The sequence below is a fragment of the Anolis carolinensis genome, chromosome 1 (assembly GCF_035594765.1).
Source record: "Anolis carolinensis isolate JA03-04 chromosome 1, rAnoCar3.1.pri, whole genome shotgun sequence".
Classification (NCBI taxonomy): domain Eukaryota; kingdom Metazoa; phylum Chordata; class Lepidosauria; order Squamata; family Dactyloidae; genus Anolis; species Anolis carolinensis.
In genome coordinates, this window is record NC_085841.1 from 73881557 (window position 1) to 73904770 (window position 23214).

General features: G+C 40.6%; 1 protein-coding gene across 2 annotated transcripts in view; it reads right to left on the minus strand.

Moving 5' to 3' along the window:
* The window catches only part of tiam2 (TIAM Rac1 associated GEF 2), a 112616-nt gene that overhangs the window by 81465 nt on the left and 7937 nt on the right, over positions 1-23214 (minus strand). For both annotated transcript variants that reach the window (XM_062976962.1, XM_062976961.1), the window contains exons 4-7: positions 10343-10515; positions 7405-7629; positions 6895-7080; positions 4576-4722 (exon numbers count right to left, since the gene is read on the minus strand). In XM_062976962.1, coding sequence (XP_062833032.1) covers positions 4576-4722; positions 6895-7080; positions 7405-7629; positions 10343-10515 — 731 coding nt within the window. The remainder of the gene's footprint in view (positions 1-4575; positions 4723-6894; positions 7081-7404; positions 7630-10342; positions 10516-23214) is intronic.

Genomic DNA, 23214 nt, shown 5'->3' on the forward strand with positions numbered 1-23214 from the left:
TGGCGGACGGACGACGGTACCGACAGGTATCTGGAGTTGTGGTGGTGGAACGGTTTGAAAGTGTCTATAAACCACCTTTGCAGGGTCCGAAGGCGCAGCCTGGCAAACGGGGTCGTGAGAACCGTGGAGGCCATGTGGCCTAGAAGGACCTGAATGACACGGGCTCTGACCCTCCGGGCAGATCGACAAAGGGCGATATGGTGGCGGAGAGCCAGGAATCTGTCGAACGGAAGTGACACAGTCTCTGCGACGGAGTCGAAGAGGGCCCCGATGAACCGGATTCGGGTTGACGGGGAGAGATTTGACTTCTCGGAATTGAGTTGGAGGCCGAGAGATTTTAGAAGACGCAGCGTGAAAGAGACGTGATTTTGGAGAAGAACCGGGTCGGGCCCGACGAGAAGCCAGTCGTCCAGATAAGGAAAGACCGTGATGCCATGTAGCCTGAGGTGGGCCGCTACGGCGGCGACAACCTTGGTGAAGACCCTCGGGGCCGTGACGAGACCGAAGGGCAAAACGGTAAACTGGTAGGTTTGGTCGAGAACTTTGAAGCATAGGAACCGTCTGTGCGCCTCTCGTATTGCCACGTGGAAGTAGGCGTCTCGTAAGTCTATGGAGGCAAAGTAGTCTCCCCGCTGCAGCATCGGGAGGATAGAGGCAATAGAGACCATCCTGAATTTGGAGGGGCGGATGAATATATTGAGTGCCCTTAAGTCCAGAATCGGGCGTAGCCCGCCTCCTCTTTTCGGGACTGTAAAGTATCTGGAGAAGAAACTTAAAGGGTCCAGTTCGGGAGGGGAGGGACGGATAGCGCCTTTGGCCAGTAGCGCTTCGACTTCGGCCAGTATCTCTGGGGAAGGGTTTGAGTGGAGAACGTGACCTGTAGGAGGGAGGTCCATGAACTCTAAGGCGTAGCCGTCTTGGACAATGCGGAGAACCCATGCATCTGAAGTAATAGAGTCCCATTGATTGTAGAAAGGGGCTAGTCGGTCTGCAAAGATACCGAAGGGACGAGGCAGCGTGGGCTCTACAACGGTAGCGGGCGAGGAGCTTTGGCAGGGGTTGGCGTCAGGTACGCCGATTAGGCTGCGGAGGAGCAGGGGTGGATCGACCGCGTTGCTTTTGCGGATGAGGTCCCCGGCGAGGTTGGTGATGGGCTTGATTGTTCGAGCCCGAAGGCCGCCTGAAAGAATGGTGTCTGAAAGATTGCGGCGGGAAACGGCGGGAACGGTGCGGGAACCAGCGAGTGCGCTGAGGTTGAGGTTGGTCGCCACATTTAGACGCAAGAATTTTAAAGTCATGATTAGACTTGAGTTTGTCATCGGTACCGGCGTGAAACAGTCCGAGCGCGTCAAAGGGAAGGTCCTCAATGACCTGTCTGGAAGATGAGGAGAGACCCGAAGACCTCAGCCAGGCGTGGCGGCGAATGGAAATCGCGTGGGCAATCATTTTACCCGCAGTATCACCTGTATGCTTCGCCATTTGTATTTGGTGGTGAGCGAGCGAGTCTGCCTCCTGTTGGAGGGTAGTGAGGACGGAGCGGTCTTCGTCCGACATCTTAGCGAAGAAGGGCTGCGCCTTCTCCCAGATAATTTGTTGGTAGGCACCCATGCAGGCTCCATAATTCGCCATGCGGCAAAGCAAAAGGGCTCCGGAATAAAGTTTTCGACCCACGGCGTCGAAGCGCTTCCCCTCTCTGTCGGCCGGAGTATTCGACTGACGACCTGAGGATTGAGAGGCCTTAACGACCAGGGAGTTAGGGTCGGGATGGTGTTTGAGCCACTCCAGGGTATCATCGTCGGTACGGTACCAAGTCTCGATCCTCTTCGAGGTCGGAGGAATGGAGGAAGGGTTTTTCCAGGAGGCCTGGATAACGTCCAACAGATAAGGCAGAAAGGGGAGAAGCGTGGCCGGCGGAGCTTGGGCCTGCACCCTTTTGAAGACTGGGTCAGACACTGCTTTGGAGGTTTGCTTGATCTCCAAACCCAGGGCGTCGGCCATCCTGACCATTTGCTCAGCGAAAGCGCGAACATTGTCAGTAGGAGAAGGCGGGTCCGCCTCATACGCGTCGTGGGGAGGAGAGAGGTCGAGACCGAGAGAGACCACCGAGGCCGAGAGGACAGAGTCTGGGCGGTCGACATCAGCATCTTCCTCCTCAGCCCCTTGGGGGGACTGAGGGGGAGAAGACAGCACAGTCTCGGGAGGAGGCAAGGCCTCGCGGGAAGAGAGGGCCGGAGGCCGAAGGTCCTTAGAGGCTGAGGCCTGGGCTGCCCGAGCCAGGCGAGCCGTTTGTCTGCCACGCTCCGGTGTCGAGGTGGGAGGGAAGAGCTGTTGGCGCGACGAGCGAGGCGGCGCAAGGGGCTCCGGCACCGGCACCCTGACCACCGTTTGGGTAGAGTGGTGGGGTGAGTCCTGCAGCTCCCCATCAGACAGGGGGTGCAATGGAGACTGAGAAACATCTCTAGGCCTCTGGGCTGGTACAATAGGAGAAGACCTTCTCGAGGAAGTTGTCGAGGAAGATGGCGGGTCTTTCTTTGAGGAGGCCGAGGAGGAGGAGCGCTGAGTTAGCCGTTTCTTCGCCGGCGGTTGCTTGGATGCAACCCTCAAGGACTTGCCAGGTGTGGGAGGAACCACAGCTGAGTCGGATTGCGCTCGACGAGACTCCTCGTGAGCCCTTTTAAAGGCTATTTTGATAGCAGAGGAGGACGGAGGGGAACCGATACGAGAGCGGATCGAGGTCACCGAAGCCAGAGAGCTCGACGTCGAGGAAGGTCCCACCTTTCCGGAGCGGGTCGACACGGTCGCCGTCGTCACAGTACACGGTGGTTTGACCGGTTTAGCGGCCCTGGAGGTCTTGGACGCTCTGGACGAGACCGAGGAAGCCTTGGCTGCCGGAGGCTTAGTTGGTGGTGCCGACATAGCTCTCAAAGCTGAGGACGCCGACGTACCCGACGTCGACGGAGTCGGTTCTGGCGCGAGAGATTTTTCGTAGAGCGCCGCTCTAAGCCTAGCGGCTCTGTTCTTTCTGGCCTGAGCCGTGAGAGCTAGGCAAAAACGGCAGGTACTGACCACATGAGCCTCGCCAAGACAGAAGAGGCACTTGGCGTGGCCGTCCGAGTCAGGAATTTTAGCAGCACACTGCGTGCAACGCTTGAAACGAGTAGTAGACATGCGAAGAGTCCGAAGTGAACCTTGCGGCGGAAAAAAAGGAACTGGAGAGCGGGCGCCTGGGGCTGCCTTATATGCCCCTTGGGAAGGGGGGCGTGGTTACCGCCAAAATTTGAACTTCAGCTTGGAAGAGTTTCCGTCGGAACCTGCGCAGGCGCAGCTTCTCCATTAGTGTGAATTCACAGAGTACACGAAGAAAAAATATAGGTACTGCTAAATAAATAATGAAAGTATTTGCTTAGAGAACTAGCAACAATTGAAAAACTCACAAACTGTGTTCTTTGGGGCTGTAAAGGAAGCTACTGATGAGAAGCCCAAGCCATCTGTCCAGTTGGGTCATTTCAGCACAAACAAATTGAAGAAATGTCTAACTATTAACTGTTTCTCAAGTTTGATCATCCTAGATTGCTACTACTACAAAGTACTGACAACGGAGCAGTAGATGATTGTATTCCTCATGGTCTGGGACCCAATACCTGACATCTTCAATTATATTGCTATTACTAGCATTTTGATAGATCTCTGGGTAAAACCAAGTGCTTTTTATTAGGGGACAGCTGGTCTTGTAACAACATGCACCCAAAATGTTCTCAGTACTGAACTAGACAAGATTAGATTAATCCATCATAGTGACATGTCAGGACAAGAGTAGTGATGTATATCTGCTAATGTCACATGCTAAACATGCTTAGTAGGGATGTAATTCTTCATTATGTAGGTAGAAAATTGTAATTCCAGAAAATTTCTTCCCACAGGGAAAATGTCTTTCAAAAGCACATCTTTTAAATACTATTTGCACTTTATGACTTACTCTATACAAAAGTTCCAAGTGGTTATTCTTTGAATACCTGCATTTTCTTTGCAGAAACCAGCAATTTCTGTGCAGAAAATAGTATTTCAATGCAAATTCCTGTACAAAAACATGCCTTCTGCTAGGAGAAAAGCTGTAATTTTGAATATGAAAAATTAAATTTTCATTTTGTTGTTTCATACAGAAAACAGCATTTTTATGCAGAAACTCATATTTCTGCATTGAAATACTATTTTCCATGTAGAAACTGACATTTTAATATTTTCTATGCAAGCCAACCACATGCAAATTCTATGTAGAACAAAGCTTGTCCTTTATAACATAAAATAATGTCCCAAACTGCAAAAATTCTCATAAGTTCAGTATTTTTCCCTTCTCAACACTGAAAAATATGGATTTTGACCCTTTTCCAAACATTTTTGAACATGTCTTCTGTTCCTAGCGCATAGGGGTGAAAACAAGCCACTGTTTGCACTAAGCACTAATTCTAGGAAATTTACACCACTTAGTGTTTACATCACTCATAAAATACCAATGATTATTGAAATATATGCATTATATTATACGAGTATGAATTATTCAAATCAACTAAAGACTACCTGTGTAATGGAAGGCCTTTTCTCTTTTGTTTTTCTTGCAAGAGTGTCCAATCCCTTAAGAGAGGAAAACAGGCCCTTCTTGCTCCGCACTCTCTGGGACAGAGACAACGTACGCTTCCTAAGAGCTGCTTCATCCCTGGAGCAGATCTGAGAGAGAGAAGAAGGGAGTAGAAAAGGGTTTGTGGGGAAAAGTGAGATAAAGAAAGTAAGAGCGAGATGGCAGGGTTTGATGAATCACCAACATTTAGCTATATTTTCCTCATTTTATAGCTGTATCAATTTTAATCTTTATAAGCCACCCTGAGTACTAAACAGGGAAAAGAGCAGTATATAAATGATTAAAATAATGGCAACAATATTTTTCACTGAACACAAGGTAATCAACATTTAAATACAGTGAAATGCAACATAAATATTTCTTTATTTCTTCATTTAATTTCCTAATTTACATCCTGCTTCTTAGCTCAATATGGGATCCAGGGCAGCTCACAATAGAAGATAAAGCAATGTGCTGAATTGTGCTGAAACATATCCAGGACCCTAGTGGATGCTCTTGGTTCAGCAGTTGTCCCTCAATCCCCAGCCATTCAAGGATGGCTCCATGTATTTCTCCCCAAAGATAGAACTACTTCTTCCCCAAAACAGACTTATAAGAGGCAATGATGGTTTGCCTATCTGTTTGAAGAAATAGGGCAGGATGTTACTCTACCTTCAAACAAGAAAAAAAAACCAGACAGCAATCCTATGAATGTCTACTAGGAAGTTAAATTAAGATTAGGCAAGTGCACACAGCACTGCAGCCTAAAATGATTAAAATACACACGAAGCTGTACAAACATAGGCACAGGCCATTTCAGCAATGTGAAATGCCTCCTTCCCAAAACCACATAAGCTCTTGTAAAGAAGCCAGGAGGGAAAGGTATGGTGCGATTTGGCTGAATTTCAGAAGTGATATATATTTTGAGCAGAATAAGTCCCAAACTGCAAAGATTCTCATCAGCTCAAGCATTAATTTAACTGGTTTTTATTTGTACGTTGCCTCGGGAGCCCTTGTGGGTTGGGATGTAGAACAGATATACTACAACTGAATAAATATAGAAATATAGAAATTTAAAGTGTATGGTAAAATAGTGTGTTTTACATAAAGTAAAATTACGTGTGTCATGAATTTTGCAACTAGCATCCAGGGCAAAGAAGAAAACTTTTATTATTTTATTGATTGTTTCTGTTTTTATAAAGCTCCACATGGCATTAGATAAATATGTTTGGTTTTAACTTTCTTAAGCCATCTGTTTTGAGACCAAAAAGAAAAAAGAAAGACTGAAATATTTTGGGTTGTTTTTCTTTTCTTTTTCTTTTTTAAAAGGAACCTTCATTTTAAATATTGCATGATGCAGTGACATCTCCGGCCCATCCCCTGTTCGGATATCAGCCGGCATGCCAATGCCTTAAATCAAGAAATAGTTTTCTAAGATCTACATCTCAGCAAGCAAGCATCCAAAAGTGGCAGCTAAAACCCAGAACCTCAAGCCATGGTTGATACCGAATAAGAGACTCCCGCTTGGGCACACAGAAGACTGGGCGACTTGGAAGGTGCTGAACAGACTGCACTCTGGCACCACGAGATGCAGAGCCAACTTTGAGAAATGGGGCCACAAACTGGAAGCCACAACATGCAAACGTGGAGAAGAGCAAACCACAGACCACCTATTACAGTGCAGTTTAAGCCCTGCCACATGCACAATAGAGGACCTCCCTATAGCAACACCAGAAGCACTCAGCACTTATATGAGAGAAAACAAAGTATTAAAAAACCACATGCAGATCATGCATGATGGTAAAACATACACACACACACCCATTTCATTCAGTCAACATTTGTGGCCAATAAAAGCATCCCAAGGCATGGATACAAAGCAAAAGCAATCACATATAGCAGCACCACAAATGTTTTTCACATCTTTTCCAGGATGAAAGCACTTTGTAAATAGTCATTTTCTGACATCTTCCCAAAAATATCTGAGGTGATATGACTTGAATCAAGGCGTACGCGAAAGGTGTCAGTGGACAAATCTAACTACATATGCATTTTAAAATTTTATAATCATGTTTTAATAGAGTTTTTAATTGATGTGGTATTCTTGTAATGTTTATTGATTTTGTTATTGTTTTATTGAATGTGTTCTGGGCAATGTAAATTGCCGACTGTTGTAAGCCACCCTGAGTCCCTACAGGTAAGAAGGGCGGGGTAAAAGTGATGTAAATAAATAAATACCAGTTCCTTTATATGATGTTTGTATGAACCCCTGTGCAGCTCACCAGTGCATGAAAGGATGAGACTGAGAAGATGCCAAGCCTCCCTAGTGCCATCTTTGAAGGTCGACCGGCAGCGGCCAAAAGACTTTTTGGATTTGGTAACTCCCCGCCTTGTAGACTGGCAAGATAGCAGCGCATCCTAAAAAGATCCATGTTGAACTTCTCTAGATTCTGCTCCCACTGTTGGATCTGTTTACATATACAAAAGAAACATTAGAAAAATTAATGGAGGGCATAGGGAAAATAAGTCTAAACAGTTGGTTAATCAGCCCATTCTACTCTCAAAACATTCTACTGAACAGTGTTACCATTTCCAAGAAAAGTGATATAACGTCAAAAGAGATTTTGAATTTATTTATTATTTATTACATCACTTCTACCCCGCCCTTCTCACCCATTATTTGCAACAGATATATGTGAGGATTTTTTATTTACTGTCTCAAAAAATTAAAACTCTTGACAACAGAAGCTTTTCAGGGATAAATATATGGAAAGTAAGTCATTCTTGGATACCTGGTTCTCAATTGCTTTCCTGTTTTTCGGATCACTAACAATCGAGAGTTGCAGTTCAGCCATCTTTTTCATCTTGCTGTCCATGTCAATCTTTTGGATAAGGCTTTTCGTCTGATTTTTCAGCAACCTAACTGTATCTTCTTTCCCAAGTTTCTTTGCAAAGAGGGAAGCAGAAGCCGAGTGTATGGCAGTAACCCAGTTTTCAAGGTCAGTCAGGCTTGTGGCCTTTAAAAGAGAGGCAAAATAAACATTATAAACAAAATGCGAAAATAGAATCTTGCTTGTTCCAAAACCAACATCAGATGAGGATAACTGTGTGCGGTCAGTTAAAGTGGGGTTCCTCTCGCCCTCCCCATCGCATAGCTTCATGGTGCTTGCATGCAACTCTGTGCCTCAAGCCTCAAATAATAAAAGGGTTCTGCTAAAATAATGTTGCCTTGAATAGCTGGCAACTATAATTGCTAGTAACGTTTGCGTTTTATCTAAAGAGGAAGAACTTTGTATAAAAGATGAAACTCGTCATGTGATATTTAGCTGCAAGGATGCAATTATGTAACCTGTCATTAGTTTAATTCTGAAGAACCAAACAATATGGAAGTTACAATTGAAAGCAACAGTAAGAACCAAAAGTAGGGTGGCACATTCATGGCCAATCCAATAACAGTGAAGAATCATAGTCACATTCTGATTCTTGTTTATAGTGCAGTCCCACAATACATTAATGGCCTTCTCAATAACTGCACCTTTCCAGCACAGGATAAAACGCTTTGTGAAGCAGCTCTTGGTTGCAAAAAAGCTGGCCTCGTTTATCTGGACATAGATTTTCTGTTGCTTTCAAATGTAGCTTCCATTCTGTTTGGTTCTTCTGCAATTTCTGCAGACAATTCCTTGCCCCCCAAATCCACTACCACATAGATCATTTATTCCATAGTATAACACAGTGTTAGGATATTAATTAATTATAGCTAACAGACAAACTATAACAATTTCAAACAGCAACACCAAAGCTTTTTATCAGAGAGAAAATATGTGCCTTTATCCACTTCCTAAAAGCAGAGCTTAAAAAGTTGTGTTTCTATTACAATTTCCAGAGCCCCCGCCATTATAGCTACAGTAGATCAGTGCTACTCAAAGCGGTAGTCCCTGGACCAATAAACTACTGGCTGCTAGTTTCCAGGAAAGAAAAAGACAACTGTGGTCAATTGACAGAAATTTGGTCCCATTCTCAGGCTGGGGGGTGGGAGCTGAGAGAATGCCCTCCCCAGTAGATCGTAGATGTCTCCCAGGTTCATAGAAAGAGATGTGGTCCTACAGATAACCTGGGCTGGAGCCATATAAGGCTTGGTAAGTCAAAACCAGAACTTTGAATTGTGCTCAGAAACATGTTGGCAGCCAGTGGAGCTGTCTCAACAGAGAAGTTGTATGCTACTGCAGCCAGCATTGGCCAACATCACCGATGCAACTTAAACTGATCATAGCCAACATGAGTTATTCTGATTTCTAATGCATCTGTGACAAATCCATCCACCTCATTCTCTACAGAAATATATGTGAAGGACCAGGCATCCTTTGACCCATTTTTGTATTTCCGTGCGTATACCAGGATAACTGAGCTTCATCTAAATCATCTGAATGACAAGATCACTCAAGGTCATTAAATGGTCAGTTTGAATTTTCTGCCCAGGGAGCTACTCAGCTTCCAGAAAAATGCCTATGCATGTAAAATATCCTTAATTCATCATAGGAAAGGAGCAGCATCAGCCAAAAAGCTCCACCAGCAAAGCCCAGGGGGTATTCTTCCCTTCCCATTCTGCTTTGCTGACTAGGATTCAGACAGATTTAGCTACCTAATTCTTTGTTCATTTCATTTTAAAAGTAACTGTGTATTTGAAGACAACCGAAACAAGTGAAGGATGGCCTCAATCAAGTATAGAATATGCTACCACAGTTAGTAGTTGCACCCCCTGCTTTGGGGAAAGCAAAATTAATATTTTACTCTTCCCCGGGTAAAGGTTGCACCTTTAGTCCATTCACCCAGGCGAGTGAATTAAGGATGTGACTGCCCTTTTGGCATTATGAGGCTTGATTCAGCCCCCAGTCGAATGAAGCCCCACAGTGCCAAAAGGGAAAGAGGGCAGGCAGCTGGGTGAGTAAATGCATGCCTTGCAACAAATCATGATTCCATAGCTTAGAAGAGAGAGACAGGTGAGTGGGCAAATTCACCCAGCTACCTGCCTCTCCCCTTTGAGCTACATTTTGGGGGAGGAGCCTCGTGGGCGAGTTATGCTTAATCCATTCATGCGGCTGCACCCTCAAAGAGATTACCTATTATGTAGTCAAAGAGGACTTTTTTCACCACATAATAGTCATCACTGCATAATAGTCGCATCCCTCCCCCTTTCTCCAAAAAACAGGGGAACTACAGTGCAATAAAATACGGTAGGTTTTTTAGTTTCTTGTATGTCCAGGACATAGCAGGAAAGAGTTTTTGTTAAAGGAGTCATTAAAAACCATGAGTACTTATAGGGAAAAATCAAGGATGTCTTGTATGTTTTTCTACTGGAAATACAGGTTCTCAAGACAAATCACGGGAATTAAGTATAGATCCAGCTCAGTGCATTTCTCAGAATTCACCAGTGACAGCCAATGATTTGTTATCCCACATAGGGTTGGGTGTTGGGTGAAAAATCAATGCAGAGTAGCACATGCCTTTGGTATTATACATTTTTAGTCCAAATGGTCAAAAGTCAGGTGAAAGCATTGTGTAAATATGACAAATGGCATATGGGATATCCAGAAGGAAATAAAACAAGTCCATAGAATCTAGAATTCTTCCCAAGAGCACTGTTAAATTTTGCTTTTGTGATTTAAACTCAAGTTTAGCAAATCATGTAATAAATTTGACTTAAATATGAACTAAAAGCAACATCATAAATACCTGGAACAAGTAGACATCTCCAAAAGAATTGCTGAGACAAAAAACATTCTCCTTTTTAGGGTGTTCAGGACAAGACTGCACTATACTGTCTTCTGCAAACAGAGCATATCTAGGTGAGGTGTTCTGCTCCATGGAATTTCTCCCGTAAGTCTCATAAAACAGCAGGGTACATCCTTTAGGAAAGACATAAAATGGGGAGTTATGAGGTCCTGGTTTATATCTTTCAACCTTCTCAATCAACCTCTTCCCAGAACACAAGACTAACACATGAACTTAAGAGTATAGAGCAACTTTTCACATTAAGATTAAAGGCTACATCAAGTGTGAGCAAGGCTATTTTGGTCCCATCAGGATTCACAGATGTGTACAAATGACTCTTTGAAGCAGGAGAGGTAATGATGTTGACCTCCTTATGCTCTGTGATTGCAACTACCAGCACTCTGAACCAGTATATTCTTTTTTTAAATGAATTTTTTTATTGTGAGATAGAAACATACAATCTTTGAAATTCAACAATCAAAATACAAGTATTATTTCCCCAGTGCCACCACCTCTCCATTCCCATCCATGACACCACACCATGTGGAACTAGTATCTAACAAAAATCCGTCCTGATTGTTACACTAATAAATCCCCTGTTCTGCTATTTCAAAATCTATTTGGTCTTCTTTTTTAAATATCGAAAGGCAAACTCTTTTATAGCTAACTCTTCTTTGTTTCCTCCCCTTATGCCATTGAAGATCTTGGCCATTTAAATATATTCTACTAATTTATTTTTCCAATCCTTAATAAGTAGTTCTTTTCCCCCCTGCCAAGATTTTGCTACTGCGATTCTCACTGCTACAAAACTATATTGGCAAATGTCTGCATCTTCTTTGCCAATTCTCTCCTGAAACAAACCAAATAAGCACATTTCTGGGTTTTTCTTAATCTTCTTAATAATAATTTTGTTGTTTTCTTTAATCACTTTTTTTCCAAAAATGTTTTTACCACCATAAAGGTCCATCAAACATGGAAGCGGGTTGAACTAATTCTTGGTTGTCTCTTTAGGCAACTCTGAAGCAGCCATGTGAATCAAAAGCCAGAGGTGGGGAAAATATGTTTACATCTCCTCTTGAAGCCACAAAAACAGACCTTGTAAACTCCAAAGGTCCTTCAGCATTTTTTAAAAAAGAAAAATAAATGTTTGCCTAAAGCAGCCATCTAAAGATGTGCCAAAAAGAAGTCTGACAAAGCTTCACAGATTGTCCACATTTTTGGTGTCGCCATCAAAATGTCCCCAGTTCTTATGCTTATTCATTTGATATCACACAATGGAAAGAAAGGGGCCAGTGCTTCTTAATTTGATCTTAGAGTTGATGGATCACAATGGAATGAAAGGCCACTCTCCCATTTTTTGGGTCATTCATAGGTAAAAGGTTTGATGTAGGAAACACTATTATGACTGTTTTGGTACAACCAAACAAAAAACAATCAGTATGTGGAGCTGTCATGAGTTTCATGCATCTTGAACCTTACTACTTTTGAGGTGTGAAATACTGAAATATGGAACACCACATATCAGCAATAAACATTTATTTAACAGGAACTAGCTTCCATCACCATGTAATTTCTTATTTCCCCATCTCTTTTTATTTGCCAACTCGTTTAATTTAATACAATGAAAAATCATGTCATTTATTGTCCTCATTTAAGAGAGTCTCATGTACCCAACTGATCATCCACTGATTAATTCATGCTGAGAGAAAGTCAGAGTAGTATGACACAGTGATGAATTTGACAGCTGAGGGAGGGGGTGTTTTCATATTTCTCAATACAGAAAAGGGGATTTCATATAATCTTATTTATATCTGGAAAAGTGCTTAAAAAACCCCACATCACAGCCTATAGTAGGCAACACTCTTTAAAAGCACACAAAATATTGTACCAATGTTTATACTAGTTCAGTTCTTCCTTTCAACCAGCATTGGGGAAACCTTAATATTAGCAAACAAGATTAACAGAAGCTTAGTACTTTCTGTATCTTTAAATAGTCAGAGATTAGTTGTACCATTATTTTTTTCCTCTGTCTTAATTACTGTAGTGAATACATTTATGTATGCCAAACATGAACAGTCAGCTGACAAACCTACATTCAAATGAAGCATGTGCAATAAAGATTGCTGGAAATCAGTACAGCCCCAAGGAAAAAATGTTAAACATGCTTGTAAGAGACTACAGTATCACAATATTAACTCGGTTGCAGACGGAAGTAGTGAAAAACCTCTCCAGTTCCACCCTGTGTTGCTTTCATACAGGAAAAACATCTAATGTCTCTATATACTCCACATCTTTTTATACTGTTCAGTACTTTCATCTATATATATATATCTCAAAACAGAACTCCACTCATCATCATTTTCTATCATAGGGTAAGTTCAGATGAAACTGTTTTCTACGTGCTATTTCATATATTCACTGCATCTGCATGGAAGTGTCAGCTTTGTGGTCCCTTTCCAATAACTGAAATTATATTTGAATTCAGTGAGGTGGAATCACTGACACAGTTTACTATTGCCCAGTGGTCAATTGTTGTTTTCCATCATGGATAATGCCTACATTTCTATTTGTTTTAAAAATCATTTTAACGTTTTTATAGTTTTCAGACCCAATAAAAGCTACCAAAGTAGTTCCCTTTAAGGATGGTGTTTTGGATAATGTGATTTTAATAATTGTTGTAAGTGTTCTCATTTGTTTTAATTCTTGTTTTAATGTGTTTTTATCCATTTTATGTTTTTAAGGTATCAAATTGTTGCCAATATGTGAAGCCACTCTGAGTTCCCCTCAGGGTTGAGAAGGGCGGAGTACAAATGTGGCAAATAAATAATAAATAAATAATAAATAAATGATACACTTATACTGATCATTATGCAAAGCAAATTTGTACCACCTCTGAGACCAACTAAAAAGAAGTCTTTTAAGGTGCTAACAAAATCCCTTTGCATACTGATACTCTAGACCAGGGGTCCCCAAACTAAGGCCCGGGGGCCGGATGCGGCCCTCCAAGGTCATTTACCTGGCCCCCGCCCTCCGTTTTATAATATAATATGTTTATATCAGTTTTAATAATATATTATATATACATATAATATTGATAAAATATTATGTTATACAATATAATACTAATAATAATACCATATAATAATATTAAATTATATGTTATATATTACATATAATATTACAGTACAGTGGTATAGTTCAATATATAGTAATATATAATGCTAATATTGTGCTATGCTAATAATATAATATATTGTTTGTACATACAGCTGCTCTGACTCCCCTTTGGGGTGAGAAGGGTGGGATATAAATGTAGTAAATAAATAAATGAATAATTTTAGACTCAGGCTCGTCCGAAGTCTGACATGACTTGAAGGCACACAACAACAACAACAACAATCCTAATTAACTTGATTATCTCATTGGCCAGAAGCAGATCCACACTTTCCATTGAAATCCTGATAGGTTTATGTTGGTTAAAATTGTTCTTATATTCAAATATTGTTCTTTCATTGTTGTTGTTTTTTGCACTATAAATAAGACATGTGCAGTGTGCATAGAAATTTGTTCATATTTTTTTTCAAATGATAATTCAGCCCCTCAACAGTCTGAAGGATTGTGGACCGGCCCGCTGCTTTAAAAGTTTGGGGACCCCTGCTCTAGACTAACATGGCTTTGAACACTTCGACTGTTTGTGGGAAAATCCCACCAAGTAGGAAGCTGCTAGAACATTATCTCACTGATAAATCTTGACTTCTTAAACTGACCATCTGCTTTCATGGAACTTGTTGTGACTGCGCCTTCGGGGATTATGGTTGATGGGGATGGAATTCGAAGAGGAAGAAAAAACCCTCGTGATGAGGGTTCACTGGAGGAGTTGCGCAGGAAGCAACTTAGAGAGCTATATGGGGGATCTTCTGAGGAAGATTCAGATGGGGAGATGGATGCTGAGGAACAGGTGGTGGCTGGGGAAGCGGGCACTGAATGGGCACAGCCACCGGAAATGTCTGGGGATTTGGGGTCTATGGATACTTCTGAACCTGGGGTTTCTGCAGGAGTTGATCCCAATTGGGATGCTTGGAGAAGGGAGGATGGTTCTTTAAGTGTTCATGGGGCTAAGTGTGGGCAGGATGATTGGGACTCCGACGAATTTCTAGGTACTCCAGATCCACGAGCTCTAGCTGTGTGGAGCTCAGACTCTGAGTAGATTTGGGACACCTGGTGTTTGGGTGTGAGTGTTTGGTCACCCAGGAGGAAGGGGAATAAAATGGGAATGTTTGGCCACTGCACTTTGCGTGTGGCAAGGTGTTGCTGAGGCGCCATTGGGATCTCTGTGTTTCCATGAAGACTGGTCTTGGACTATGATTTGAATCTGCTGTTATCACCTAGCTTGGCTCTCGCTGTGTCTTATCGTGGACCTGTTTTGGATGACTGCACCCTCTTCAGACCTTGGACCGGAATTTGACCTTGCTACTGCCTTCGCCCTGTGATTGATGACTACTATCGGCTTTTGACTCCTGGCTTGCTCTTTGGACACTGCTGTTATCTCCTGACCTGACCTTGGAATCCCGGACGACGTCTTTTCACCATCCTTTTGGAGCCTTCGGCTTTATCCACATTGTGGAAGCAGTTTACTGCATTCTTAGTTTGTTTGTTTGTTTCCTGACCAATTTGGTGTTCCTTTGAAAACTACAGAGCCGGCTGGCAGGGCTTGGACTCAGAAAGTGCAGTTTGCACTAAGTTTGTTTAGCTTTGTTTTTACCTGCTTGTGTTGCTGAATTATATTTTTGTTTGAACTGCTCTTGAAGCACTGATAGTGAAGTGTTTCAAGGTTTTTTCTGTGTTATCATTACTTTTTGGCTTATCTGCTGAATAAACTCTATTTTTGTTCGCTAATTGGCATCTGACTCTTGACAGAACTTTAGAACAATCTTTTCCCCTTTTTTTCTTTCCATTGTTGCTTAAATGAGATCTTTCAGTAGATGGTGTATATGCTACAGGAAATATGTATATTATTTGAAAACAGATGGTTCCCTATTTGGTATAGTCAAAAAGCAATGTTTAAATATTCCCAAATCATGTTTAATCAATTCTTTTTTAAAATTCCATTTAAAAGTGCTTGTTTTCAAAATGCAAAGATAACCTGTCACTGTGGTTTTATTTTGTCATTTTCTATGGAAAATGTTTTTTGTATTTGTGAAAAGACAAGCAATCTCACAATCTTTGTCCACAGATGGGACGAGACAGCTTTCTTGTGGCTACTCCCTGGGGCCACATTACTGCATGTGTGACACGGTCAGAACATGGCTGGAATGGACTACCTCTTGCCCAGATAAATTAATTAGGCAAGACAGATGGGAAGGAAACAACATTCTGCATTAAAGGAATGGACATGATGGCCCTTTAAGCATTGGTAAAATCTCAGAACACCAATCAATTCACTTTTGGCAGGTACCCAGATGGCCATAATCTTTCCTGTTGCTGATAAACTAAACAAAGCTCATAGAAAGACAAAATGAAAATAAAACCACCAACACCAGCAGCAGCACACATCATGCAGAATTGCTATGTGCTACTTTTATTTAAGTTAAAAAGGAAAACTTGCAGTCATTTCCATATCATGAACACACCAAATTGAGTTCCCAGTGCCTGACAACATGAATAGATTGAAAGCATGAAGATTTTTACCACAAAATCCACAGTGCTAAGTAATGTCAGGAGCTAGAAACACAATAAAACCCAGTACCAGAACAGCAACATCAGTAAAATCACTTGTGATATCATCCAAATATTTTAAATACACATGTTTTAGAGGCTTGCCAAATTGTCTCAGGGCGAGTAGTTATGGACACATGCAACAGTTAACTAACAACAAATAAAATACATAGTTATGCTACCAATACCGAACAAGGAGAAGGAAGATTATTTGTTGTATTTTTAAAATGTTGCACCAATATGCATAACTTGTCTATCCAGGCCCTTTACCCCCCGAGAAATCAGATATGCAAACCAGACTTACAGAACTGTGGCATCAATTCTTTAATCAGAACTGACCTTAAGGCCCTATCAAGACAACACTATTATTGTACTTTAACTGCCATGGCAATATTCTGTGGAATTTTAGGATTTGTAGTTCAGTGAAACTGGGGTGCACTATGGCTGAGAATTCTCAATGTCATTCCCTAAACTACAAGTCCTGGAAATTCATCCAATGTTGCCATGGTAGTTAAGATGGACTAATAGCCATTAAACAAGCATAGTATGATAAAGCCCATCATCTGCCATTTTTATGAAGTCATTGTAAAGATAGTAAGGCATGGGGTGGTAGTTTCCAACTTTTGACAAAACCTCTTTCTCCTCCAATCTTTTTTAAATGAGACAATGCCAACTAAAAACGAACAATGTTGCTCTTTAGCATCCATCAATATCTGTTTCAGCACAAATATAATTAGTAAAATAGTTTTATTTTGTGCCCCCAACCACAGTACTTAAACATAAATACTTCTCTCTTTTTACCTTTCTCTGCATTGGCATGTAATGAAGGACAAACATAAGAGAAGAAATTTTAAAGAAAACGTTCTCTCAGTTAAACTATTCTAAATGCATGTTTTAATATGCACAAATCCCTCAGGAAAGCCATTTTTGGAAAAATTTTCAATCCCCTATCTATTCAAGAGAAAAATGTTTTTGTATAATATTTATTGTTTTGTGACTTCAAGTCATTTCTGAATTACAGTGACCCTAAGGCAAAGCTATCACTTTTTTTGCCAGAATTTGTTCAGAAGGGATTTCCTTTGCTTTTTTAACTTCTATCTTGTCCTGTATTGTGGGATCTCAGGGAGATGTACAAAAAATAATCTTAACAAATTTAAAACAATCAAAAACGGCAAGTACAAGATATGGTGTTGGACATATTGTTTGGTGACAACACTCCTCCCATACATGGAAACTTGGTATTTTATATAATCCTTGTATTTTATATGAAAAAATAGTTGTATTAAAAAGAAAAAAATTGCTTTAATAAAAAGTGTGTTGGGTTATCTAAGCAATCATGCATGCATTTTCAATGTGGGATGGTTTATGTAGTAGTTATGTCTGTTGCTTAGTAATCTGACAAGCTGCATTCCAGAGTTGATGACACCATTTAGGGGGTTTTGCATATGAAATGGGAAATGGGTGTATCCTTTCTGGGGACACACAGGAAGTGATGTACAGATGCCTCTTCCTGTCTCTTCCTCTTTGCTCCTGACCATGCCATGCTGATGTTCCTGTCTGTTAAGAGATATGTAGTTTCCTGAACTGTTTTTCTTTGGAACTAAGATGTTTTTTTTGCCTGTATGACCATCATCATACAAGATTGTGAGTAAACATATTTTTGCTATTTTATTTGATGTCTCTGATGCTTATTTTATGCGCATGACTTTTAAAAGGGAAAGGGAGGTTGGATATTTTGTCTTACTGTTTAATTTCTTTTTACCTCTGCTCACATAAACCCCTAGTCTTCTGCGTTTTTACTGCTCTGCACGAATGTTTAACCATATTGGAATCATAATCTTAACAGGTTATGAAAATATATTCCTATTAGGTTATGGGCCCAGACACAAAAAGGGGATATATTTTTAAAAGAGCAATTTTAAGAGGTAATATTTTGTTTTGACTCTTTGTTTGGAGAGAAGTTTCTGAGCTCTACAGAAAAGAGAGCTCACACACATTCAGAAGGCATTTCCTGCTTCTTTTGTTCTGGCTGAGGCTTGAAGATTGCCTGAAGGCAAAGCCTTTGTGTTGTAAATAGCCTGGCTGCATGGTCGCCATTTGAATGTTTGCAGGCCTTGCCAGCCAGAGGCTTGACTTTTAAAAGGACACTTTTTTTTCTCCTCCTTTCTCCTGTGCATGTGCTTATCAGAGAACCATTTTGATTTTTCTTTTTGGCTCATTTTTCATTTTAAGCCAATATTTTGAGATTTTGATTTTGATCTTTCTTTCTTTTTGGAATTCCTACATATTTTTGATTGAAGATTTTTTGATTTTTGGAATTCTGTTTGAAAGATGGATGATAGAGAGAGAATGTATTTGTTGAGAGACGATTTGAACAGCCATAATTTTCATTATTGGCATGATAAAGTGTTGATACTCCTTGAGTATGAGAGAGTGTTGGATTGTATTGAGAGAACATGTCCAGAGCCTAATGAGGATGCTATTTCAGATTGGAAAGTGAAGGATGCAAAAGCCAGATATTTTATCACTTCTTCTCTGAAAACTAAGCAAATGATGTATGTAAGAGATTGTGTAACAGCCAAGGATATGCTGGATGCACTAAAACGCACATTTGGCCATATTTCAAAGCTGGCTGCTATTGGATTGTTGAAGAGACTTATGAAAACAGAGCTTAATGATAAGAAAGAGTGTGATAAACATTTAGAGAATTTTACAGAAATGCTTGATAAGTTAAAGATGTCTGGTTTTATCATTGAAGATTTTCATAAGGTTGGATTATTGATCGGCTCTTTGGGAAATATTTTTGACCCATTTTTGTCTTCAATTGAGTCCAATCCAGATATAACTTTTAATTTGGCCGTTGCAAGGTTCAGAGACTTCTGCAATGATCAGCATAGAAGTTCACATGTGGATAGCCCCAAAGCAAATGAATCAAGTTACATGGCGTCAAGTCGCCACCCTCATAGGGGCGGAGCTTCAAGGGACAGCCCAAAGGGGAGTACATGTTTTAATTGTGGAAAATTTGGTCACATTGCTAGATTTTGTCGCCTACCAAAGAAAGATGGTACGCCATCTGGTGGCAATAAGCAAGTAAAGCAAGAAAAGAAAGTTTTTACAAACAAGCCTGCTGGAAACAGACAATCACACAAAGATTTAATGGCTGCTCATTCTATTTTAACAATTAATGAGAACAAAGACAAAGAGGATGTTTGGATTGTTGATTCAGGTTGTACACAGCATAGCTCAAATAACTCTGAGAATTTTGTTGAACTGAATCAAGGAGTTAAAGGTGATTTGAGAATAGCTAATGGAGATTTATTGAAAATAAAAGGATCTGGAAAGTGTATTGTGAAATGTAGTTTGCCTGATGAGGTTGCTGTAACTGAGATTTCAGATGTTCTTTACATTGATTCACTTCAATGCAATATGCTAAGTGTTAGTTCCATGGACAAGAAGGGATTTGCAATTCATTTTGAGAATGGTCAATGTGATATTACAAAAGAAGGTGTTTTATATGCCAAAGCTTTTGAAAAGAATGGAATGTATGAATTGTGTGTTTCATCTGAGCAAGCCAACATGGTTAAGACACATGTTGATGGAAAGAATCTTGAAATTTGGCATAGACGTTTTGGTCATAGAGATGCAAATGCAATTCTGCAGTTGCAGAAGGACAATTTGGCTACAAACCTTGAGATAAGCAATACAGCTTTTGATAAATGTGTAGTCTGTGTTCAACAGAAAGCAGTGAGTCCCTCTTTTCCAGTCAACACAGAAAAGAGATCTACTAAGATTCTAGATTTAATTCACAGTGATATTTGTGGTCCCTTTAAGACTTCATTTGGAGGAAATAATTATGCAGTTATTTTCTTAGATGATTTTTCAAAGTTTTGTGTTTCTTATATTTTGAGAGACAAATCTGAAGCTCAAGACATGTTGCAGAGATATGTTGCTATGGTGAAGACTAAGTTTGGATGCACACCAAAAGCTATTCAAACTGACTGTGGTAGTGAGTACACTTCACATCGCACACAAAGGTTCCTGGGAGACAATGGAATTCAGCATATTATGAGTGTTCCTTATACTCCTCAGCAAAATGGAGTGGCTGAAAGGAAGCTTAGGTCTCTAGTTGAGATGACAAGGTGTATGTTAAAAGATGAAAATCTTCCAGATTGCCTCTGGGGCGAAGCTTTTGCCACTGCTACTTTTCTTCAGAATCGTCTACCAACGAAAGGTGCTACTAAAACTCCTTTTGAGTTGTGGACTGGTAATGTGCCAAGTATGAAACGCATCAAAAAGTTTGGAAGTATAGCTTATGCTTACATTCCCAAGCAGAAAAGGCACAAGTTGGACTGTAGATCTGAACAAACTATTTTAGTTGGTTATGCACCTGCAAATAAAGTCTATAGAGTCATGAACTTAATGACTAGTGAAGTGTCTACACGACATGTAGTGCATTTTGATGAACAGAGCAAAGTCAATCTAAAAGGGACTGTGCTAGATTTTTCAGATGAAGAAGAGAATACTACTTTACAGCTTACAGAGTCCATTGATGATGTACCAACAATTTCTTCAATTGACACACTGGAAATGTCACCGGAGTTCATCCAGAGAGGCAAGGAACGCACCACAGACGCTAGAGGCAGTACGCAAACAGGAGAGCCAGAAGATGATGCTGGTGAGTTGTGTCCTGGAGTAGATGGATCTGCGGAGGTAGGTTGTCTTCCAGAACAAACTCACAGGTATTCATTGCGTCCTAACAGAGGTGTACCACCCTCGAGATTGTCTTACCTTGCAGAGTCAAAATTATCCAGTGAACCGTCTACTATAGAAGAAATTGAGATGCTACCTGCCACAGAAGCTGAACAGTGGAGGAAAGCAGCACAAGAAGAGATTGATGCTCTACACAAGAATGGAACTTGGACACTAACTGAACTTCCACCTGGTAAGAAGCCAATTGGATGCAGATGGGTATTCACATTAAAGAGAGATGCAGAAGGAAGAATTGAGCGCTACAAAGCGAGACTTGTTGCTCAAGGATTTTCTCAGAAGTATGGAGTGGATTATGATGAAACTTTTGCACCTGTAGTGAAACACAGCACCATAAGACTACTTCTAAGTATTGCAGCTTCAAAGAAGATGACTGTACGACATCTAGATGTTAAGACTGCATTCCTGCATGGAAAGATTACGGAAAGTCTATTTATGAGACAACCACCTGGTTTTGAGGACAAGAGAAGACCTCACCTTGTTTGTAAACTTCACAAGGGTTTATATGGACTTTGTCAATCAGCAAAAGCCTGGAATGACAAATTAGATGAAATGCTGAAGCAATTTGGATCCAAGCAAGGAGAAGCAGATCAGTGTTTGTACACTAGAACCAAGAATGGACATTGTACTTTTATTCTGACCTATGTAGATGATCTTATAGTATCAACTGAATCAGATGGTGATTACACCGAGGTTGTACAACATTTGAGCAAACAAGTTGAATTGAAAGAACTTGGAGATGCTACGTACTATCTTGGAATACAAATCAAGAGAGAGGAAGATGGATCTTTTCTCTTGAGTCAGAAGCAAAAGATTATAGATTTGCTGGAAGTTACTGGACTTCAAGATGCAAAAACAGTAGCTACACCAATGACTACAGATTTCTTGAGAAACAATGAAGAAAGTGAACTTTTGCCAAACAACAACCAGTATAGAACTGCTATAGGAAAGCTCCTATATTTAGCTACCAGTACCAGACCGGATATATCGTCTGCTGTTGGAATTCTAAGCAGAAAGGTCAGTGCACCTACTCAGAGAGATTGGATAGCTGTCAAGAGAATTGTAAGATACCTGAAAGGAACAATGGACTTACAATTGAAGTTACCAGTAAGTGACAAACCAAGATTGATTTGTTACTCAGATGCTGACTGGGCTAGTGATTTTTCAGATTGTCAATCAACTAGCGGATATCTCTTTATGTACGGAAATGGTCCTATTGCTTGGGCCAGCCGGAAGCAAGAATTAGTGGCTAAATCCACTACTGAAGCAGAATACATAGCCATTTCCCTAGCATCAGATGAACTTTTGTGGCTTCATCAACTTCTGACTGACTTTGGAATTTATGAGCAGAAGCCTATTCAAGTGTTTGAGGACAACCAAAGTTGTATCAAGTTTGCCAAGTCTGAGAAGATGATGATGCGTACAAAGCATATTGGGATAAGGTACCATACTGTACGCAAACTTTCTCAAGATGGAATGATTGAACTGACATACTGTCCAACAAAGGAGATGGTGGCGGACATTTTGACTAAACCGTTACCTAGAGATGGTTTCCAAGACCTCCGTGTCAAGATGGGACTAATTGTTTAAAATGCATGACAGATTGAGGAGGGCTGTTGGGTTATCTAAGCAATCATGCATGCATTTTCAATGTGGGATGGTTTATGTAGTAGTTATGTCTGTTGCTTAGTAACCTGACAAGCTGCATTCCAGAGTTGATGACACCATTTAGGGGGTTTTGCATATGAAATGGGAAATGGGTGTATCCTTTCTGGGGACACACAGGAAGTGATGTACAGATGCCTCTTCCTGTCTCTTCCTCTTTGCTCCTGACCATGCCATGCTGATGTTCCTGTCTGTTAAGAGATATGTAGTTTCCTGAACTGTTTTTCTTTGGAACTAAGATGTTTTTTTTGCCTGTATGACCATCATCATACAAGATTGTGAGTAAGCATATTTTTGCTATTTTATTTGATGTCTCTGATGCTTATTTTATGCGCATGACTTTTAAAAGGGAAAGGGAGGCTGGATATTTTGTCTTACTGTTTAATTTCTTTTTACCTCTGCTCACATAAACCCCTAGTCTTCTGCGTTTTTACTGCTCTGCACGAATGTTTAACCATATTGGAATCATAATCTTAACAGGTTATGAAAATATATTCCTATTAAAGTGTAATGTAGTAAGGACATAAAAAAACTCTACATTGATAATTGTCACTCTTCTTTTTCTTTACCCCATTCCCTCTTTTGTGACATACAGTATTTAATATTTATCACAGTTTAATCTACTAACAATAACTTCAACTTTTTTTGTTTTTTCTTCTTGTTTGTTGTATAAATTTAAAAAATCT